Here is an 18,333-nt window from a genome sequence, read left to right as displayed (position 1 = left end):
GTGTGCTGACTGTAGTGTTTATACTTGGCTAACAGTCTATATTCACGGTTATGAGACAAGACTGAAGAAACACACAAATATTCTCAAGTGTGTTGACTGTAGTGTTTATACTTGGCTAACAGTCTATATTCAGTTATGAGACAAGACTGAAGAAACACACAAACATTCTCAAGTGTGCTGACTGTAGTGTTTATACTTGGCTAACAGTCTATATTCAGTTGAGGGCTTTAGTATACATTTAAAAAAAGACAAACACACATTTCAGCTTTTACAAAGCCGGTCTTTATAATCACTTAAAACTTGACAGATTTTTCATACATAATAAAACAAAATGCTTTCTGTCATTCACTTGTTAAAACGTTTCAAAAAAAGAGTCAATAGAAAATCAATTTTAGGCATGACTTACAAAATATATACATAATATATACATATACATACACACACAGAGATATATACATACCCTACACAAACATTGTTATTGCATATACATCTGTGTATTTATGTATTTGTATGTACATGATGTATATATTGCTTCACCCTTGAATGTATTTGATCAGACTGAACTAAAACATAAAAACAAACCAGTCTTTCTCCCTGTCCGCATAAAACCTGCCGGCCACATTCTGGCCACGCTAGGAAGGACAAGAGTGCAAAGCCTTTCTTTTCTTCTTATCACAACTACGAGTAATCACTTATCCTAACCTGAACTTTGACCCCCCCCCCCCATAACATGAATCCTAAAATGAAAACAAGTAGCTGATTTACTTGTTCTCAGCAGTTCTCAACATCACCGTTGTCCTTTCTGACGTGGCCCTCGAGTGGCAACACCAAAAACCTCAAGAACAATAGCGATACACACCACATAGGACACAACAATAACAGAATAATTATGATCTAGGCTAGTTAGTCATCAAATCTATGTTACAGTCGAGAGTTATGGGATGGACCAGGCTGTGACCTGTAGACGTAGCATTAACAACAGTGTAAAGGGGTGGGTTACTAGGTCGGGGAGTAGCTAGGTCGGGGAGTAGCTAGGTCGGGGAGTAGCTAGGTCGGGGAGTAGCTAGGTCGGGGAGTAGCTAGGTCGGGGAGTAGCTAGGTCGGGGAGTAGCTAGGTCGGGGAGTAGCTAGGTCGGGGAGTAGCTAGGTCGGGGAGTAGCTAGGTCGGGGAGTAGCTAGGTCGGGGAGTAGCTAGGTCGGGGAGTAGCTAGGTCGGGGAGTAGCTAGGTCGGGGAGTAGCTAGGTCGGGGAGTAGCTAGGTCGGGGAGTAGCTAGGTCGGGGAGTAGCTAGGTCGGGGAGTAGCTAGGTCGGGGAGTAGCTAGGTCCGGGGAGTAGCTAGGTCGGGGAGTAGCTAGGTCGGGGAGTAGCTAGGTCGGGGAGTAGCTAAACGTTACAAGGCTGGTTTATATATATATATAAAGTGTGATCACTACTATCCATGCTCAGGCTGAGAAGTACAGATTAAACTAGTCATGCGTGATTGAATGGCTGGCTGGCGAGTAGGACAGGGTCAGGTGTAGGGTGTCTGAACTAGAGAGACAGGGCTGTGTGCGTGAGGGCAGGGAGGGTTTGTCCTGTATGTAAATGTGAGGATAGAGTGTCCTGGGGCTACTGTTACAGTGGAGCAGTAGTGCATGCTATGCAGCTCTGAATGTCACTACATCACAGTCATCATGCTTACTAACCCCCTATTCTCCCATCTCTTTCTATATTCTGTTGCTTTTATGTAGCAGTAGCAACCCCTTCTCTCTCCATCACTCTTGCTGCTGTCTGACCCTCACCCCTTGGGCTGGCCTGTTATCCCCTTCCCTCCCTCCATCTCAGTAACTCTGTCCTTTCCAATCTGTCTGACCTCTACCCCTTCTTTCAAGAAGATCCAGTACTTGCTGTTAGCTCCTCTTTCCTCTCCTCCCTTCCCCCCTGTCCTCCAGGCTCATGTCCTTCTAGCCAACCCTCCCTTCTCCCTCCTTTCTACATGGCCTGTGTGTACGCACTACTACCCCACTGGCTGCTGTTATAGTCAGTGGTTGTGCTTCCATAGCTATTGTTGTTGTTGTATCCCTGGTTGCTATTAGCAACACTTCCTGCCCCTTGGCCATCAGAGGCCGCCGCTTCGTCAAAGCTCTTCTCCTCCAATGGCTTGCCAATCCAAGCACCGTAACCATGGCTACCGAGCGCATCAAAGAACTGCTGCTTGGCGACCTGGAAGGACATGGCGGCCATCTTGGCTTGGGCGTAAGACGGGAGAGCCAGCAGGTCCTGGCGCCCGCACTGTTGGCATAACAACCGGAATTGACGGAAGATGTTGGACTTGGAGACCCGCGACACGTCCAGTTTGGGGCTAGAGGGAAGACAAACAGGGTTTAGGAATACACAGAAGCTACTGCGCTGGGATTGAAACATTTTCAACATGTTTTTCATATGAATTAAATGCCACTACTCGATATGGAGTATAAATAGTGATCGCTATTCTACTGAAATGGGGCCCTGTGTAGCCCAGGTTAACCACCTGGTGCTGCTATCTGGATGAGGGTGGATGAGGTCTGAGGGTCTGGTTCTAGTTGTGGTGCGGGGTGCGTACCCGTCCAGTTTGCCCTTGGTCCCATCCAGCACCTCCACAGTGATGTGGTCTGGCTGGCTCCAGTTCACGCTGGACTCCTTGGTCTTCCCTGTGTGACGCGTCGAGTCATACACACTCACCCTGCCCACCTGAAGGGAGACAGAGATGGAGTGATGGAGAAGAGTAAAGGGAGATGAAGAGTGTGTTCAATTACAGGCATTTCACTATACCTGCAATAACAGGTATAATTTGAAATTAGACTAAATAAGTCCTTTCAGATGAATCAACCATTTAAAACAGAGCGGAATGCAATGTTTGTGTCTGCGTTAATGGCTATGCTGGAAGCTTGGAGCGGCTGTTTGAGTACTGTGTGTGTGTGTGTGTGTGTGTGTGTACCTCGGGGTAGTTAAGTGTGTACTGTGCTTATACCTCGGGGAGGTTAAGTGTGTACTGTGCTTATACCTCGGGGCGGTTGAGTGTGTTTCTGTACGTGTACCTCGGGGCGGTTGAGTGTTTCTGTACGTGTGTACCTCGGGGCAGTTGAGTGTGTTTCTGTACGTGTACCTCGGGGCGGTTGAGTGTGTTTCTGTACGTGTGTACCTCGGGGCGGTTGAGTGTTTCTGTACCTGTGTACCTCGGGGCGGTTGAGTGTTTCTGTACCTGTGTACCTCGGGGCGGTTGAGTGTGTTTCTGTACCTGTGTACCTCGGGGCGGTTGAGTGTGTTTCTGTACGTGTGTACCTCGGGGCGGTTGAGTGTTTCTGTACGTGTGTACCTCGGGGCGGTTGAGTGTTTCTGTACCTGTGTACCTCGGGCGGTTGAGTGTTTCTGTACGTGTGTACCTCGGGGCGGTTGAGTGTTTCTGTACGTGTGTACCTCGGGCGGTTGAGTGTTTCTGTACGTGTGTACCTCGGGGCGGTTGAGTGTTTCTGTACGTGTGTACCTCGGGGTGGTTGAGTGTGTAGGGAGCAGGTAGACTCTTGGAGAAGGCTTCGCCGTCTCTGGCCAATCGGCAGCAGACAGCACGTGTCAGGTGGCCATGGCTGTACAGGTAGCCTGGAAGGACAAATAAGAGACAAGGACAGGAAAAACAAAACAGAAGATAGAGAGGAAGGGGTACGAGGGGGGGCAGAGAGTGACAGGGAAAGAAAAAGGGAGAGAAAGAGAATGACAGAAGAGTGTGTGAGTCAGTGTATTTCCATATTAACAAGGCTGATCACATCATAGAGTACTCTGACAAGGAGAGGTGAGTAAAGAGATGGATGTCTGAGGGGGTCAGTCAGGATAGTTAGCTGGTCATGATTCCTACAGTATAAGGACAGAGTCAGCCAGGGACTATCTGGGTGGCTAGTTATACTGTAGGAATCATGACCAGCTAACTATCCACCCAGACAGTCCCTGTCCTTATACTGTAGGAATCATGACCAGCTAACTATCCACCCAGACAGTCCCTGTCCTTATACTGTAGGAATCATGACCAGCTAACTAGCCACCCAGACAGTCCCTGTCCTTATACTGTAGGAATCATGACCAGCTAAGGACAGAGTCAGCCAGGGACTATCTGGGTGGATAGTTAGCTGGTCATGACTCCTACAGTATAAGGACAATGTAGTTTGGGATTGAGATGTTGTCTACTTATGAGTTGAGTTTGTTAAACATGACTGAAGCCAACAGTGACCGTTGACCCCCCCCCTCTCCCTTTACTCCCACACTCAATCTATCCTCCCTCACTCTTTTTCAAATCAAACCTCCCTCAAATGTTTACTGTCCCCTCCCTCATCTCTTCTCTCCTTCCACCAATCTCCCTCTATGTACTATCGTTCCTTCCTCACCCAGGGTGATTGAAGCCAGGTAGATAGGATGGAGGAAGTTGGAGAGCAGGGCTCCCTGCAGACCCAGGACGTTCCAGCGAAGGATCTTGTCGCTACAGCTCATGGTCCTCAGACGCTCGCCGTGCTGGATGCCGTCCCAGGTAGGCACGATTGTCGATGACTCTACCGGGATGGTGCCCTCACCTACACATGGCACAGACACCCTTGAGGCATACTTTTGACTCCAACGACAAAGCCATGCAGTATGAGGAATAGGGTGTATGAGAGAGCCAGTGGTCAAAGTGATGGTTGTACACTAGAATCACACAGTCCATGTGCTCTAGACTGGAACATTCAAATCCGTTGGGATATTTGTCCTTTCTACCAGGTGTGTTTGTGGCAGCAGCAGCAAATGAGGTGTGAATGTTTAGTCAGGCTCTGTTTGGCCTGCAGAGAAGGGAGTTAAGCAACATGGTGGCTCTATGTGCTTGTCCTCAGTAACAGAGGGGGTCCTCATGGAACGGTGCTGCAGATGGCATCTGGCTGTAACTCACCATTCTCCACCTTGGTGCGCAGCTTGCCCTGCTTGGCGTTCTCAAACAGGGGCTGGTGGCCCTGGCCGTCCCCCGCGTCCTCGCTGCACGACTTATCAAACAACGCCCCGTCTCCGCACGGAGCAGTACTGGGGGAGAGGTAGGGCACGAGAGGGGAAGAGGTAGAGCGCGAGAGGGGAAGAGGTAGAGCGCGAGAGAGGAAGAGGTAGAGCGCGAGTGGGGAAAAGGTAGGGGCGCGAGAGAGGTAGGGCGCGAGAGAGGAAGAGGTAGAGCGCGAGAGGGGAAGAGGTAGAGCGCGAGAGGGGTAGAGCACGAGAGGGGAAGAGGTAGGGCACGAGAGGGGAAGAGGTAGGGCACGAGAGGGGAAGAGGTAGAGCGCGAGAGAGGAAGAGGTAGAGCGCGAGTGGGGAAAAGGTAGGGCGCGAGAGAGGTAGGGCGCGAGAGAGGAAGAGGTAGAGCGCGAGAGGGGTAGAGCGCGAGAGGGGTAGAGCGCGAGAGGGGTAGAGCGCGAGAGGGGTAGAGCGCGAGAGAGGTAGGGCGCGAGAGAGGTAGGGCGCGAGAGAGGAAGAGGTAGAGCGCGAGAGAGGAAGAGGTAGAGAGAGGAAGAGGTAGAGCGCGAGAGAGGAAGAGGGTAGAGCGCGAGAGAGGAAGAGGTAGAGAGAGGAAGAGGTAGAGCGCGAGAGGGGTAGAGCGCGAGAGGGGTAGAGCGCGAGAGGGGTAGAGCGCGAGAGGGGTAGAGCGCGAGAGGGGTAGAGCGCGAGAGGGGTAGAGCGCGAGAGGGGTAGAGGAGCGCGAGAGGGGTAGAGCGCGAGAGGGGGTAGAGCGCGAGAGGGGTAGAGCGCGAGAGGGGTAGAGCGCGAGAGGGGTAGAGCGCGAGAGGGGTAGAGCGCGAGAGGGGTAGAGCGCGAGAGGGGTAGAGCGCGAGAGGGGTAGAGCGCGAGAGGGGTAGAGCGCGAGAGGGGTAGAGCGCGAGAGGGGTAGAGCGCGAGAGGGGTAGAGGCGCGAGAGGGGTAGAGCGCGAGAGGGGTAGAGCGCGAGAGGGGTAGAGCGCGAGGGTAGCGAGGGTAGGGCGCGAGAGAGGTAGGGGCTCGAGAGAGGTAGGGCGCGAGAGCGGTAGGGGCGCGAGAGAGGTAGGGCGCGAGAGGGGTAGGGCGCGAGAGAGGTAGGGCGCGAGAGAGGTAGGGCGCGAGAGGGGTAGGGCGCGAGAGAGGTAGGGCGCGAGAGAGGTAGGGCGCGAGAGCGGTAGAGCGAGAGAGGCAGAGGTAGAGCGAAAGAGGCAGAGGCAGAGCGAGAGAGGCAGAGGTAGAGCGAGAGAGGCAGAGGTAGAGCGGGAGAGGTGGAGAGGGAGAGCGAGAGAGGTAGAGCGGGAGAGGGAGAGCGAGAGAGGTAGAGCGGGAGAGGTAGAGCGGGAGAGCGAGAGAGGTTGAGCGGGAGAGGTGGAGAGGGAGAGCGAGAGAGGTTGAGCGGGAGAGGTGGAGAGGGAGAGGTGGAGAGGGAGAGCGGGAGAGGTGGAGAGGGAGAGGTGGAGAGGGAGAGCGAGAGAGGTTGAGCGGGAGAGGTGGAGAGGGAGAGCGAGAGAGGTTGAGCGGGGAGAGTTGGAGAGGGAGAGGTGGAGAGGGAGAGCGGGAGAGGTAGAGCGGGAGAGGTAGAGCGGGAGAGGTAGAGCGGGAGAGCGAGAGAGGTAGAGCGGGAGAGGGAGAGGGAGATATCCAGTGGGGCAAAAAAGTATTTAGTTAGCCACCAACTGTGAAAGTTCTCCCACTTATAAAGATGAGAGAGGCCTGTAATTTTCATCATAGGTACACTTCCACTATGACAGACAAAATGAGGGGGAAAAAAATCCAGAAAATCACATTGTAGGATTTTTTATGAATTTATTTGCAAATTATGGTGGAAAATAAGTATTTGGTCACCTACAAACAAGCAAGATTTCTGGCTCTCACAGACCTGTAACTTCTTCTTTAAAAGGCTCCTCTGTCCTCCACTCGTTACCTGTATTAATGGCACCTGTTTGAACTTGTTATCAGTATAAAGAACACCTGTCCACAACCTCAAACAGTCACACTCCAAACTCCACTATGGCCAAGACCAAAGAGCTGTCAAAGGACACCAGAAACAAAAATTGTAGACCTGCACCAGGCTGGGAAGACTGAATCTGCAATAGGTAAGCAGCTTGGGTTTGAAGAAATCAACTGTGGGAGCAATTATTAGGAAATGGAAGACATACAAGACCACTGATAAACTCCCTCGATCTGGGGCTCCACGCAAGATCTCACCCCATGGGGTCAAAATGATCACAAGAACGGTGAGCAAAAATCCCAGAACCTCACGGGGGGACCCAGTGAATGACCCGCAGAGAGCTGGGACCAAAGTAACAAAGCCTACCATCAGTAACACACTACGCCGCCAGGGACTCAAATCCTGCAGTGCCAGACGTGTCCCCCTGTTTAAACCAGTACATGTCCAGGCCCGTCTGAAGTTTGCTAGAGAGCATTTGGATGATTGGGAGAATGTCATATGGTCAGATGAAACCAAAATATAACTTTTTGGTAAAAACTCAACTCGTCGTGTTTGGAGGACAAAGAATGCTGAGTTGCATCCAAAGAACACCATACCTACTGTGAAGCATGGGGGTGGAAACATCATGCTTTGGGGCTGTTTTTCTGCAAAGGGACCAGGACGACTGATCCGTGTAAAGGAAAGAATCAATGGGGCCATGTATCGTGAGATTTTGAGTGAAAACCTCCTTCCATCAGCAAGGGCATTGAAGATGAAACGTGGCTGGGTCTTTCAGCATGACAATGATCCCAAACACACCGCCCGGGCAACGAGGGAGTGGCTTCGTAAGTAGCATTTCAAGGTCCTGGAGTGGCCTAGCCAGTCTCCAGATCTCAACCCCATAGAAAATCTTTGGAGGGAGTTGAAAGTCTGTGTTGCCCAGCAACAGCCCCAAAACATCACTGCTCTAAAGGAGATCTGCATGGAGGAATGGGCCAAAATACCAGCAACAGTGTGTGAAAACCTTGTGAAGACTTACAGAAAACGTTTGACCTCTTATATACCCTTTGTTGGCAATGACAAAGTATTGAGAAACTTTTGTTATTGACCAAATACTTATTTTCCACCATAATTTGCTAATAAATTCATTAAAAATCCTACAATGTGATTTTTTTTCTCTCGTTTTGTCTGTCATAGTTGAAGTGTACCTATGATGAAAATTACAGGCCTTTCTTGTCTTTTCAAGTGGGAGAACTTGCAGAATTGGTGGCTGACTAAATACTTTTTTGCCCCACTGTATATAGCGCCATTATCTTTTCTACATACTTTATATCTGGTTTTAGTCTTCAGTTTAGACTGACAACGCTTTTCCACCCCAGAAATCATTATCTAAACATGACACTTTTTATTTTACTGTTTTGACATACGTGGCCCGAAAACACTTAAGCGGCCCGCCCAAGACTTTTCTATGCAGAAAAAAAACACTGGCATCTCAAACTCCTAGAACAACATGTGTGTGGGGGTGGGTTGGTGGCCCAGTTGAGTTCCAGGGCACAGAAGGAAAGGGGAGAGAAGACAGTAGGTGGAGAAGAATGAGCCATGGGGGCTCATTCCTCCGTAGGCCCACCTGATATAGAGGTGGAAGGTGGTGTCAGGTTTGATCCGGAGCTTGTTCTCCTCAGCTGGCTCAAATATGCTGTCCTCTGTTCCTTCACAGTGCTTCAGCAACTCAGCATATAGAAACCTGGAGGGGGGAGGTAGAATCCACCTTTGAGTGATTCAGATCAGTGAAAGTGTCCAGGATCCAACACACAAATAAAGGGAGACTGGTGGAGAAACAGAGGATCTGGTAAGTGGCGTTAATACTCTACACTAACCAGATGGACTCCAGTCACATTAACACACATCATAGTCTGTAATGACTTCCCAGCTGACATATGACACCCTGTAGAGGGAGAAAGGGAGGTTTCAGAAAGGCAGGGAGAGTAGCTAGAAAGAAATCAAAACGAAGAGCAAAGGAGGAAGGGGAAAAGACTGGTTATATAAAAGGACAGAATGGAAGACAAATAAGCAGCAGTAACTTCCTACCTGATAAACCCTCTCCTGGAGATGATTTCTGCGTGGCAGTCATTAACGGTGTCCCCTTTAAGACTCAGCTCCTCCCCTTTAACACAGCGATTTCCTGAGGAGAAAAACAAACAAATCTCAAAAGGTTGAGACAAAAATCATTCCAAAAGGCTTGTTATTATTTTCTTGCGCGTACGTACACACACACACACACACACGGCAGGTACCTGTTCCCAGACTGACCACGGTCCCCAGCCCTTCCCCCCTCTTCATGACGATGGTGGCGAGGATCTTCCTTCCCAGAAGACTGTGCTGTATGCGTGTGGTGAGGGCGTTGAAGCGCTGGTGACTCAACATGGCGATCTGGTCATGGATTGTCCCACCACTCAGTGGCAGCTAGAGACAGAAACAATAACAGGTTATGAACGCCCACCAGTCACAGAAGTAGGTTATAGCAGAATCATAGTACTAACAGTGTATTCATAGTATAGCAGGCATTCTTCAACTTTTTCAGCTCCAGACCCAATGAGAACATCACTGTCCTCCCGTGACCCAAAATCATCTACCAGCAACCCAAATGAAGAGGAAATAGTGTGTGATTCTAGGTGCAGTCTCCTCACTCCCGACCCACCTCTAACACACCCAAAGCCCAGTGTGGATCCTGACCCAGAGTTTTAAAAAGTAGTATAGTAAGAGAGGTAAATTGACCTCTGCAGGGGTTAGTTCCCCGGTGCGGGCAGCCTTCTCTGCCTCTCCAATCAGAACCCTCAGAGCTGCATCAGCTGCTTCCTGTTTCCCTTGCTTCTTATTGGAAGCACAGACAGGAGGGAACCAGCGACCCCCTAGTTTAGCCTGGTAGGTAAACCTGAGAGAGAGGGGAGTTAAGCATCCATGTTTGCACATCCGCGTTTTACAATATTGAACCGTTGGCTTTCATAGTGTTTTATATGTCACAATGGACCACCGCAGCTCTGCAGCTGTGGACTCTGAATTACACTTAGAGTGTGTATGTTCGTGTGTGTACTGACTTGGGCTCGTGCGGTGGTCCTGACTGCCCGACCAGTCGTATCTCTGCAGCGAAGCCCCTGGCCCGGGCGTACTCCAGCAGGCCTGACACGGCGTTGTTGTTTAGGTGGCTGATGAGGTCACCAACCCCCGCCTCGTGGGCAGAACGCAGCTCCTCCTCTGTCAGCGGGGGCAGGGATGGGCAAGCGGGCATGAAGCCCCCTTCATCACCAGACAGACACAGGGGAAACTGGGGCTGGAGAGGACGGGGTAAATGGAGAGCGAGAGAGGAGAAGAGAGATAAGGTAGTGAAAAGACAGAGGAGAGGAGGTGGGAAGAGGGAAGAGTGATCTTAGTGTTCGGAGGATCTTTTCTTAGAATTACGGCCTGGAGGCACAATGAGAGAAGTCCACATGCCGGGGTCTTATGACATTCTGTCGGTCCATAGCTAAACAGCTAGCTAGCTTGACAAGCCTAAATCCTAAATAGATGGGGTAGTGTTTATTTCAGGGAACCATCCATTTAGTTGAAACATCTTTCAGTCCCATGTTTGTCTCCTTTACTCACCTTGTTGAGCTGCAGTCTCCCGTCGGCCATTAACTCCTTGACTGCCTCCTCTGCAGCCAGCTGCCTGGCAGCCTTCTTACTGGGGGCTGAGCTCTCAGCACACAGGCTTTCCCCGATCTTCACCCTGAACATGAACCTGAGGAGAGAGCAGAGACTAACTTATACATCCTAATCATACATTGGTGAGAGAGGTAAGAGGACATTCCTCTCTAACCACATGGAGGCATCAGAGTAGAGCTGTGAATCTCCTTCACAGAGACTACAGCACTCAGGAAGAGGGGAAGAGGGACAAAGATGGTCACACTTCCCAGTATCAGATTACTGCGGGACAGTACAGTAGGTGCCTAGGGGAAGGTTATATGCAGAGAGAGACAGAGGTGCTGTTGTATCATCCAGTCAGCAGACTGCTGCAGTATGAAAGTCATACAGGACACAAATAACCGCTCCAGTGGGAGAGAGAGAAAGAGAGGTGAGGGCAGGCCCACCTTTCCTAATGATTCATTTATGTATAGAAGAGAGAACCAGGGAGAGAAAAATGAGAAGCAGGGTTGGGCTCAATTCTAATTGAAGTCACTCAATTCAGGAAGTGATTTGAATTTAAATTCAAAAATGGAAAACTTGAAATAAATAGCTTCTCCTTTTCAGTTGATTGAGAAATCATTGAAAATGGATGCTATTTTTTCAATGATTGAATTGGAATGTCAGTTTATTTCCTAAATTGACTGACTTCATTTGGAATTGACCCCATCCCTGATGAGGATGTAGACAGATGGATACCGTGGGTCGTGAGGTGGGCCCTCCTGTCCAGTGTTGATGAACTCGATGGGGTTTCCAGTGCGCTGACTGTACTCCATTAGCATGGACACTGGGTTCTTACCCCCCGGCAGGGAACGGGACAGGGCCTGGGGCGGACCCTCCACCACCTCCTGACAGAGAGGGAGCGAGACAGCGAGGGAGGGAGAGAGCAGAGAGTTAGAAAAGGATTGGGGGAAAAAAAGAGACATAAATCTTTGGCCTTTACAACACAATCAACCACAACAGAGCACATTGATTATTACTAACCTCCACACACACACGAACACACTTCAGACTTACAGGGACGTCAGAGGTGGGGTCCATGGCCTGGTCCACCCCTGCAGTGAGCCCCTCCTCAGCCCCTCCCCCCTCTATCTCACGCAGCAGAATCCTCAGGGTTGCTGCAGCAGCATCTTTCTTAGCCACCTTTTTATTAGATGCCTCAGCAACAGGAAACAACCTGCCGTCCAGCATGACCTGCATACGGAATCTGAGAGGGAGAAAAATACAAGGGAGTGAGAGGTAGTGAGAAAGAGCAGGGGCAACACTTTTTTTTATATTTCTTTGTCACACTTTCTCTTGCAATTTTGTTTTAATGAATTTGCTAATTTAATCAGCTGGTTCTCTCTTAGACATACCAGCAACAGCCAACCATGATTGGTTGGGAACATTATGACATCACTGACCTGGGGTCATGTGAGGGCCCTGATTGGTCGAGGAGCAAGAACTCGCAATTGTGTCCCTGGTACTGGGCAAACTCCATCAGGCCGCTGACGGGGTTCTTGGCCCTCACCTCCTGGAGTTTGGCACGGAGGTTCTGAGGTGGGGGCGCTGCCAAGGAGACTGCTACTGTCCCCCCTCCATCCCGGCTGATGGCGTTGAGGAATTCGGGGATATCGTCGGTCGCCCACTGCCCTCCGTTCGACTCGTCCTCCTGATAGAGGGATGAAGAGGAGGAAGTAGGTGAGGAAAGAAAGAAGTGAAGCAGAAGTTGGGGGGGGGGGGGGGGGGGGGGGGAAATCGGTGTCAGGCGGTTAAGGGCTCCAGACCTGGCATTCTCAGCTCAGAATCTACAGAGCTATGTTCACCCCTCAATGTTCCAACCAACATTATGTTACAAGGGTAACTGCCGAACTCCTCCTCCCCTTCCAACTCTTCGTAGGAGACGGGCTCCAAGTGAGCGAGGGGGTCTCCCAAATTCAGGAAGACGTCAATGAATTCCCCAACCGAACTCCCCCCACCACCCCCCCTCACTGTGTGAGAGTGTCCACCTACCGCCTCAGCGTTGGCCTCTAGACACTCCAATCCAGGTGGCACTGCCTGGAATCCGGACCCCATTCCTTCGACCTTTGCAGGGGCGCTGCGCTCCGCCTTGAGGCTCCTCTCCATCCTCTCCCTGCGATGGACAGATAGCTCCCAGATGTGAGGAGTCACCTCTGCGTTGCGGCTCACGTCGCCCTGCTTCTCCATGGCGTATAGGGTGGGGTTGACCTGCTTGGCGCCCCTCAGGCCCAGGTTCTTGGAGATCACCAGGGCTGTGGCCTCCCCTGCCTCCAGCAGATACTGCAGGATCAACTCCTTCTGATTACTGCCGCAGTCCGCCATGTCGCTCTCGTCAAGGTCTAGGTCAAGCTCTTCGTTACTGCTGCTGTTGATACTGGGTTGTTGGGTTTGGGACTGGGAATGTTGCCGATATGACTCAGATGGTTCTGAGGAAGAGGAGTGTGAATCAGATTCTACGTAGTAATCTTCTTCTTTGTCGCCCTCAGGACCCTGCGCTTCAATTTGCTGGATCTCAGCCTCAATGACAACGTCCTCCTCCTTCACAGACAGGAAGTGAGAGCAATCTTCTTCTGAAGGCCTTTCCTGTGACTCCACAGAACGTTCCCTCGGTTGGGAACGTGGGCTTTCCGGATCAGAATCTCTACTTTCCGGTTCTTCCTGTGGTTCTACGTAGGCAGTCCACTCTGGAGGACTTTCACCGTGTTTTGAAGCTTTCTTATCACGCTCGAGACCGTAAAGGGCCTGGTTGATAAACTTTTTGGGCAACCGCAGCGTTTTCGCCAAACACTTTGCTTGTAGCTTTTCACCGGGGATCAAATCTGCTAAGGCTTGCAAAACTTGCTCTCGGATGTCAGGTGGCTGAAATGTAGGGACACTCTTGTTGTTTGAATTATTACTACTACCAACAGAAGCTTTGTCAAAGTTGTCGCCTCGGTCAACTCTTCCTCTGTAGGACCTCTCTCTGTCTAAGGATAAACTTTGAAAGCCTTCTGAGAAAGACGGCCTGTCAGCACAGTCTGCATGAAGGCTCCACTGTCTGTTGAAGCCTTGCTTTTGGGTTGAAGTCTGCTTCTGGTTCCAGAATCTAGGGCCGGTTGGTCCTCTAGGGGGTCCCTGACTGGGCGGGTACCCGAAGTCCCTACCGTTCCCTCTGCCTCGCTCGCTGCTGTATCCCCCTCTCCCCCTAGAGCTGTTTTGGGAGTATCTGCTGTACCCTGCCTGGGTCTGGTTCGATTCGTTATAGAGACCGTTCGGTCCCCCTCGACCCAAGCTCTGCGCCCCTCCTCTGGGGCTCACCCTAAACTGGGGAGCCTCAGTGTTCTGTCCCCTCAGGAAGTGGACCTGCTGCTGCCTGAAGGAGTTAGGACCACTGGGACAAGAGCTCTGCTGATTCAGGGCTGGGCTGTGACCGGGTGGGGGAGGGACAGAGGGGTAGAGAGGCTGAGAGTGGGCACTGGGTGGTACTAGAGGGGGAACTGGGCTCAGGTATGAATGGACGTTTGGGTGTGGGGCCTGTTGCGGGGGGGCTCTGGGGTGAAATCCCAGGGGTCCAGCTCTGTAGTATTGTTGCTTAGCCTGCAGTTGGGGGAGAGGGGGTCGGTGGTAATGCTCTATGGGGGGCCCTCCTCGTCCTCTGCTCATAGCGCAGGGGGCAGGTTGAGGGGGGACCAGGGCCGCCTGTTACGCAGCAGATAGGAGGATGTGTCTCTGTGTTGGATACTGATGCAACAACACAGTCTGGCAGAACAGCCGGGTGGGCGATGATCGCAAAGTGGCAGTCAGCACCTGAGAGAGAGGACGAGATGGGTGTGAGCGAAAGCAAAAGTGACTGAGTGGGTGAGGAAAAGGGCCATGAAATTAAAAATAAAGAGCCAAATATAAAGCAATATGATGAAGAAACTAGGGACATAAGACTGGTCAAAATCTAGTGGAAAATCCTGATGGAAATGGAAAAAGGGCAGGAGAGAAACACAGTGTAGATCAAAGGGCTTATGACAAATAACATATATATATATTACACACAGTCTCACTGTACTCCATCCTGTCTCCAATACAGCCCCAGTGTCACATGCTGTTGGACCCAATTGGCCACAACGAGATCCATGTATAAAAAGGTCAGAAATGTATAATTCATGGTTGTGACTTCAGTGTTTTATTTATGGTTTAACGGATGATTTGCAGCTTCACATAGGACGTGAGTGAGGCAGAAGGAAATAAAAGATTCAAGGTGGTCAGTGAAGGACAGGAGTTGCTGCACTAACTTTTGACAGACTAGGCTAAACGACCACAGGAAGACACTCAACCCTGCTCCTCAGATTTCAGCCCTGCCAGGCATGGTGCTAGCCAACATAAACTTCTGTCATGCTGCTCCTGAAACGATTGCTATGAATGCCACCATATTATTATTAATAATAATAATAATATAACCACGAGCAGGATCGAGTTATTTCACGGCAATGTTAACGGACAGCAGCAGCAGCACTGGGTCAGGTGACCCAGGTCAAAGCGGGATCTGGCTGACCCTAATGCAAGCCGGCAACAGACGGCCAAAATAACAACCCAGTACGGCTCAACTTCAGTTGCCTCTGCTACTTCCCTAGGTAATATGAATATTCAGAGCTGCACATTAAATATTAGGACGTCTTTGGCCTATGGACCAGACATTGTTTGGCCTCGTTTTCGGTATGTTCCCGTTCCTGGATTATTGATGAGTCATTTCTATTGGGGTATACGCCCTGGTCAACGTGTTATAAATCAAGTTCATAATTAGTGGGTTGCATAAACGATTCGATGACAGTAGAAAGACATTAACTAATTCAATGAACGTACCTGAAAGTTCGCGGGATAAAATACAGATTTACTACCTCACCACCTGGCCTGAAGGCAGCAGGAAGGAGAGTAGGTTTCAGTCACTTTTGAATGGCAGAGAGATCTTGAGGTCCGCGGGCGCGCTGCCGGGGTCAGAAGATGACTACACTTCAAACAGTCTAGATATAAACAGTTACGTTCTATCAAAATACTAAACTAATTCAACCACTTGGCTATATTTCTCAAAATTCTATGTATTTTACCATCCCCCCAAAAAACGTTTGTGTTGTATTTTTTTACATACCGCACGAGCGCTTCTCAATTTCAAAGAGACATCTCGTACCCCTACCATTCAAGATACTTATACCAGACGTTACAATGTGAAATGATGGATAGGCCTATTAAAAACGCATATAAAGTCTGTATTTACAGTTTCTTAACACGAGAAACAGCACAAAAGGGCAGAATAGTTTCGTTTTCCTTTCTCTAGACACGTCGTGTAGCCAGTCTGGGTGAGTCACGTGATGCAATAGTTCCTATGATAGGTTTTAATGGCTAGAGTAATGACTGGTGCAAACTCAAGGTACCAAGGCCTAGGCTGTTTGAATACTTGGATGGACATCAAATGTATTTCTCTCACAACATGTGGATATTATAATACAATTTTGTCAAATAATAATAAAAAAAGAATCGGTCCCTGTCATGTGAATGAAAACGTGCCGTAGTGGTATGTCAAACAGGCTGTATTTCTTGTTAGAGGATACAGTATATTGATTGAAATGCGAAGGCAATCGTTTTTTCTATGTATTATCCAGTAAGCCAATATTTATTATACAATGCATCCCCTCTAGGCACAGACAATTACATGACATTTTTAGAAAATATCAATCTGGACAAGAAAATCTTCAGAAATTACGTCTATATATGAATAGGCTAACTCCAAAACATTCAAACCCCCCTCCCTATTTTTTTTAAAATATGATCATTCAAAATGGCCTCTTAGTTGTCATGTCTCACAGCTGCTGTTGCGTGGAACTATTGTTGTGACAAAAACACCAGAACAGTTTAATTGAGCACGCAGCAGCTGCCGAATATAGCTAGTGGCCACTGTACCCAGATATTGGTGCTTTCAAGACAACTGGGAACTCGGGGTTAAAATAACGAGGTCAAAGCATGACGTCAGTAATCTTGAGGTCGGAGCTCTAGAAAGATGCACGTGTTTCCGACTTGGATGAACGTTCAAAACAATGATTTTCCCAGGCGGGAGTTCCCAGTTCTCTGAACGCACTGAGGTATGAGATTTCAGAGTTTCCAGTTGTTTTGAACGCAGCATCAAACCCAATTCCATCACGCAGGGATACGCATGCATACAATTGGGCACTCAAACACCGCCACGCGAGAGCATCTCTGGCGCGGTTGAAAAAGAAACAAAACCTAACTAATAATCACTGCTGCCATCAGTTTGAGTGTGGAATTAAGGATGCCACTGAATAACCATCCCATGTTTAATTTTGCCATGGGATGGTTCTGATGCACACCATTTTCAATCCCCCCCAGTCAAAGTGAACCCCGCACAACTAGTTAGCTAGGTGGACAAGAGGAGGATCAACTATCAGTGTGCAATTTCATCCCGCCTCCGACCCCCAACGCTGTATGTCGCTGGATGAACATAGGATCCAATTGGTCATTTTAGTAGTTTTTCAGTAAATCTCCCTTAATCCTCAATTCCCTTTTTTACAGGCGTTTATCCCTTGACTGAAGTCCTCCATGAATTTAACCTGAAATTAGCTACGAGTTAGGCAAGCGATCTTGGTTTTAACTGACACTACACGTTGAATACCCTGGTAAATATTTTATTTCTCTCAGCAACCTGCTAGCAGAGATGGACTCATCTGCCATCGTTGTCGTATGGACTGCGCACGCATGTTCCGAACAAGATATTGCGCAGATGGATGCTCCAAGCGGGTTCACTAGCTAGGTAACGTAGAACCGCGGTTGTGCATCGCAAATTACATGCACAACTGTCGATTTGTTCCAGAAACACTTTCCCAATGAACTCCCAAGTGTAAACAACTATGCAACGCGCAGTGAAAATAATGATAATTATGCATAGCGCGGATTGACTAGCTAGCTATATAGCTTGCCAGCTAACGTTAGCGTTGATTGAGCATCACTGCGGCACAAGCATGCAAACAACCATAGTCGCATTTGAAAGCTATTCAGTTAGCGCGAAACCAAATATAGATCTCAATTGAACTAACACGAAAGGTAAAAAATAGAGTTAAAAATGTAATTCATTTACCTGGGTTTTCGATTGAAGCTTTGTATCAGTCCGAGTTCCTGCTCGCTAGCGACAGTGTCGACAAAGAAACAAGGGGGTTAGGGGGGCGCATATGACATCACTAATTTGCGACAGTTTACCTGGCGCATTTGGAGTGACGCCGCCCGTTTTACTGCAGAGTGCGGTCCCCCCAAAACAGAACATCACACAAGGTGGAATATCTTTGCTGCGGCAGGTCGATTGGACTCATTTAGGCAGGTGAATAGGACATGTAGAGAATAGCAGTACCTCCAAGCCACTGCTATTGCATTCCCTTGTTTAGGATTGGGACTGGATTAATCAGATCTCAAAAAAATAATCAAATGTAATATATGTATGCTACAAAACCTTCCACAAATCTATTTGCCACAAACCCGGCCAAGAACCCTGCAAAGACCTAGTACATCTTATCGGGATTTACTTTCTATAAGAAACCTTGAGAGGAACCAGACTCAAGACCCAAAGCATGGCTGGCTGGATAGAGGTGAGAGAAGGCAGTAGGGAAAAAAGGCCCCATATATTGCAGGGGGAATCCAACAAAATACAAACATGAGGCCTGTATCT

The 18,333-nt window shown here is 49.3% G+C and overlaps 1 protein-coding gene across 9 annotated transcripts; it reads right to left on the bottom strand.

The window, feature by feature from the left end:
• Nucleotides 1-259: 259 nt before the first annotated feature.
• Nucleotides 260-17,879, bottom strand: LOC116376524 (double-stranded RNA-specific adenosine deaminase-like). 9 transcript variants are annotated; one of them, XM_031837481.1, is made up of 17 exons: nucleotides 15,754-15,955; nucleotides 15,471-15,592; nucleotides 12,633-14,426; nucleotides 12,044-12,291; nucleotides 11,625-11,847; nucleotides 11,340-11,488; nucleotides 10,563-10,698; nucleotides 10,019-10,251; nucleotides 9,699-9,855; nucleotides 9,218-9,386; nucleotides 9,012-9,105; nucleotides 8,551-8,667; nucleotides 4,926-5,053; nucleotides 4,393-4,575; nucleotides 3,504-3,616; nucleotides 2,511-2,710; nucleotides 672-2,342 (listed from the first exon to the last, which is right to left on the bottom strand). In XM_031837481.1, exons 3-17 carry the CDS (start codon nucleotides 14,280-14,282, stop codon nucleotides 1,973-1,975), a joined length of 4,170 nt encoding a protein of 1,389 aa, XP_031693341.1. In that variant the 5' UTR covers nucleotides 14,283-14,426; nucleotides 15,471-15,592; nucleotides 15,754-15,955; the 3' UTR covers nucleotides 672-1,972. The 9 variants fall into 9 exon arrangements, with proteins under 9 accessions (XP_031693343.1, XP_031693368.1, XP_031693341.1 ...); XM_031837483.1 differs by having other exon boundaries at nucleotides 260-2,342; nucleotides 15,471-15,955; XM_031837508.1 differs by having other exon boundaries at nucleotides 260-2,342; nucleotides 2,583-2,710; nucleotides 15,471-15,954.
• Nucleotides 17,880-18,333: the final 454 nt, after the last annotated feature.

This window comes from Oncorhynchus kisutch, linkage group LG2 (assembly GCF_002021735.2).
Source record: "Oncorhynchus kisutch isolate 150728-3 linkage group LG2, Okis_V2, whole genome shotgun sequence".
Lineage (NCBI taxonomy): Eukaryota > Metazoa > Chordata > Actinopteri > Salmoniformes > Salmonidae > Oncorhynchus > Oncorhynchus kisutch.
Note: the sequence above shows the minus strand (reverse complement) of the source record. Positions and strands in the feature narration are given on the sequence as shown.